Source organism: Ipomoea nil, unplaced genomic scaffold (genome assembly GCF_001879475.1).
Source record: "Ipomoea nil cultivar Tokyo-kokei standard unplaced genomic scaffold, Asagao_1.1 scaffold2280, whole genome shotgun sequence".
Taxonomy (NCBI): Eukaryota; Viridiplantae; Streptophyta; class Magnoliopsida; order Solanales; family Convolvulaceae; genus Ipomoea; species Ipomoea nil.
This window is the reverse complement of record NW_017618708.1, coordinates 5,351,334-5,354,182: the sequence shown is the minus strand read 5'-3', so window position 1 is coordinate 5,354,182 and position 2,849 is coordinate 5,351,334. Positions and strand designations below refer to the sequence as shown.

At 45.3% G+C, this 2,849-nt stretch overlaps 1 protein-coding gene across 1 annotated transcript; it reads right to left on the bottom strand.

The window, feature by feature from the left end:
* Positions 1-441: 441 nt before the first annotated feature.
* LOC109150908 (3-ketoacyl-CoA synthase 1) lies at positions 442-2,640 on the bottom strand. The gene has a single exon (XM_019298908.1). It carries the CDS (start codon positions 2,374-2,376, stop codon positions 775-777), a length of 1,602 nt encoding a protein of 533 aa, XP_019154453.1. The 5' UTR covers positions 2,377-2,640; the 3' UTR covers positions 442-774.
* Positions 2,641-2,849: the final 209 nt, after the last annotated feature.

Genomic DNA, 2,849 nt, shown 5'->3' with positions numbered 1-2,849 from the left:
CTTGTTGCACTTGACGGTTCGTTCGGAGGAGGCTGACATGGTGGCGATAAGCCGATATATTTTGGAGGAGAAGAATTCGGTAATGTTGGTGGGGGAGAGAGAGTGAAATCAACCTGGTCTAATTGATAACAGATGAGAAAATAGATTTCTGATTAAACCCCAAAAGGATAGGAAGTACAGGTTCTACGTAAACAAATCCTATCTAATAGGAAAGTCACAGAAGACTAAGCCTATTACAAAGACAATTAAAGCAACACATAAAATGTAACAGAATAATATTCTGACTAATACACTTAATTTCTGTTATTTATTTTGTGAATACACTATGTGCACTTAACCCAAAAAATTGTAATTTTCATAAATCTTTTTGAAGGATGGCACATACTATATATAAAGTATAAATAAATGTCAATTTTAATCTACATAACTTGTTTCAGGCCATTACAAAAATATATATACGTACCTCCCATAGAACTGAAATATTTAATCTCTGAATTAATCACTTTCAAGTACACTTTCTTAATTGTTTGACAACTTAACTCGGCTGCAGTATAATAGATGTATTAGCCACTAACAACAACAATAATAACAACAATCACTCATGCATGTATGACTAGCAAGCTAGCTAGCTAGGAGCTGAGCATCCACCCAAATGATCAGTCAGGTCGGGATTTAACCTTTTGGGAGAAGCTAGTAGCGGATGACAACAATAATAACATATATGTATATATAATAAATAGAATCATGACTTATTTATGAGGTGAGCTGAGCTGATCAACTAATATCAATCTTGACTGGGTAGCGGTGGACACAGTCCGCCCATGGGTTCCCCTTGAGAGAAGCCTCTGTGTTGTGAACAGTCTTTAGGGCTCTCCACACGGCGCTATTACACTTGAAGCCCGACCCGAATGCGATCTGCCAAACCCGGTCCCCCTTCCTCACCCTCCCTTTGGCTTCCGTGTAAGCCAGCTCGTACCAGAGAGAGCTACTGGAGGTGTTGCCGAAGCGGTGGAGCGTCATTCTCGACGGCTCCATGTGCCACTCGGTTAGATTAAGGTTGTTCTGCAGCGCGTCCAGCACCGCCCTCCCGCCGGCGTGGATGCAGAAGTGCTCAAACGCTCTCTTGAAGTCCGGGATGTACGGCTTCACCTTGGAATTCTTCAGGGCTTTTCTCTTGATCAGCGTGACGAGGAACTTGAACTGCTCGGAAAGTGGGAGGACGAGTGGGCCCAGGGTGGTTATGTTCGTCTTCAGAGCGTCGCCGGCGACGGCCATGAGTTCCCGAGCGAGGGAAACTCCGACGACTCCTTGTTCGTCTTCTCTTTGGTAGACGCAGTTGTAGCTGTTTGGATCGGAGCCCTTGTGGGTTCGGACGGTGTGGATTAGCTCGTACTTGGACCGGGCCCGGTCCGACCGCTTGTTGGAGAGCAACATGGCGGCGCCGCCCATCCGGAAGATACAGTTGCAGAGGAGCATGGAGCGGTCGTTTCCGAAGTACCAGTTTAAGGTTATGTTCTCCATGCTAACCACAACCGCGTAGGTGTTAGGGTTTGCTTTGAGGAGATGTTTGGCTAAGTCGATGGATATAAGGCCGGCGGAGCAGCCCATTCCGCCGAGGTTGTAGCTTCGGATGTTCTCCCGGAGCTTGTAGTGGTTCACAATCATGGAGGAGAGGGAAGGGGTGGGGTTAAACAAACTGCAATTCACTATCAGAATCCCAATATCCTCCGGTCTAACACCGGTTTTCAAGAACAGTGAATCCAACGCGCCGAACATCACCGCCTCCGCCTCCGCCCGGGCCTCCTTCATGCACAGATTCGGCGGCCGAGCCGTCACGGCCTGAGGCAAGTAGGTTTCGTCTCCCAGACCGGACCGGTGAGCTATCTTCTTCTGAAAACCAACAGTATCACCGGAAAACGCGCCGTTTTCCTCGGTCATTTTCAAGAACGAGTCGACCGAGATTTTCCGTTCGTCTTCCGGTTTATAACAGGCGAAATCCACCAAGTAGACCGGTCTGGGACGGCGGGCCAAATAAATGGCTAGAAAGAAGAGCAGAACCACCAGACCGGTAACGCCGGTGGCGGTGTCCACAATCAAACTCAGACTTGGGCTGCTATAAAACTCAGAAAAGCGGCGGAATCTGAGACCGGTGAGTTGAAACGCCGTGACGCCAAACAGCGCCGCAATCATGGCCAGCGAGGTGACCGGGTAATTGCAAGAATACCCATACCCTAATTTCACATACTTTAGCTTCACGGATTGAAGAAAATCCGGCAAGCGTTGCCGGATCTTGATGACGACGGAGGATGAATCTTTGAAATCCATCTCAGCCGTCAGTCTCTCCTTCTCCATCTCTATGCTGTCTTTGGCAGCCATATATGATATGATATGATAGATATATCTCAGCTCCGCTCCTAATAAATATATACAAATATATTTTATACAAATATATATTGCAGATCCAGGGAAAGAAGGAAGGGAAGTGTGTGGGAGAGGGTATAGTCTCAGAGAAGCTGAACTAATTGATGAAGAAAAAAGAGAAGAAAAGAGAAGAGAAGAAAGAAGGTTTGAAAAGGGTAGTTGGAGCTTGATGAGAAAATTAAAGCCCCTACTTATATATTACATATGTGCATTGGGAAGCAACTCAAAGACAAACTTATATATATGTCCTTCCAAATATATAGCTCAACTACAAATTAAAACAAACAATATTATAATATAATATTATATTATATTAATTAAGCATTTGATTAATTTAAACATTATTTCCAAAAGATTGAATCTCCCACCCCAAGGGCCTCACGCCCCGGCCGACAAAGCATCTTGGAATATGTAAATCATGGTAACTC

Excerpts from the sequence above, each read along its gene's own strand:
- LOC109150908 (XM_019298908.1), bottom strand. The coding sequence starts at position 2,376 with ATGGCTGCCAAAGACAGCATAGAGATGGAGAAGGAGAGACTGACGGCT.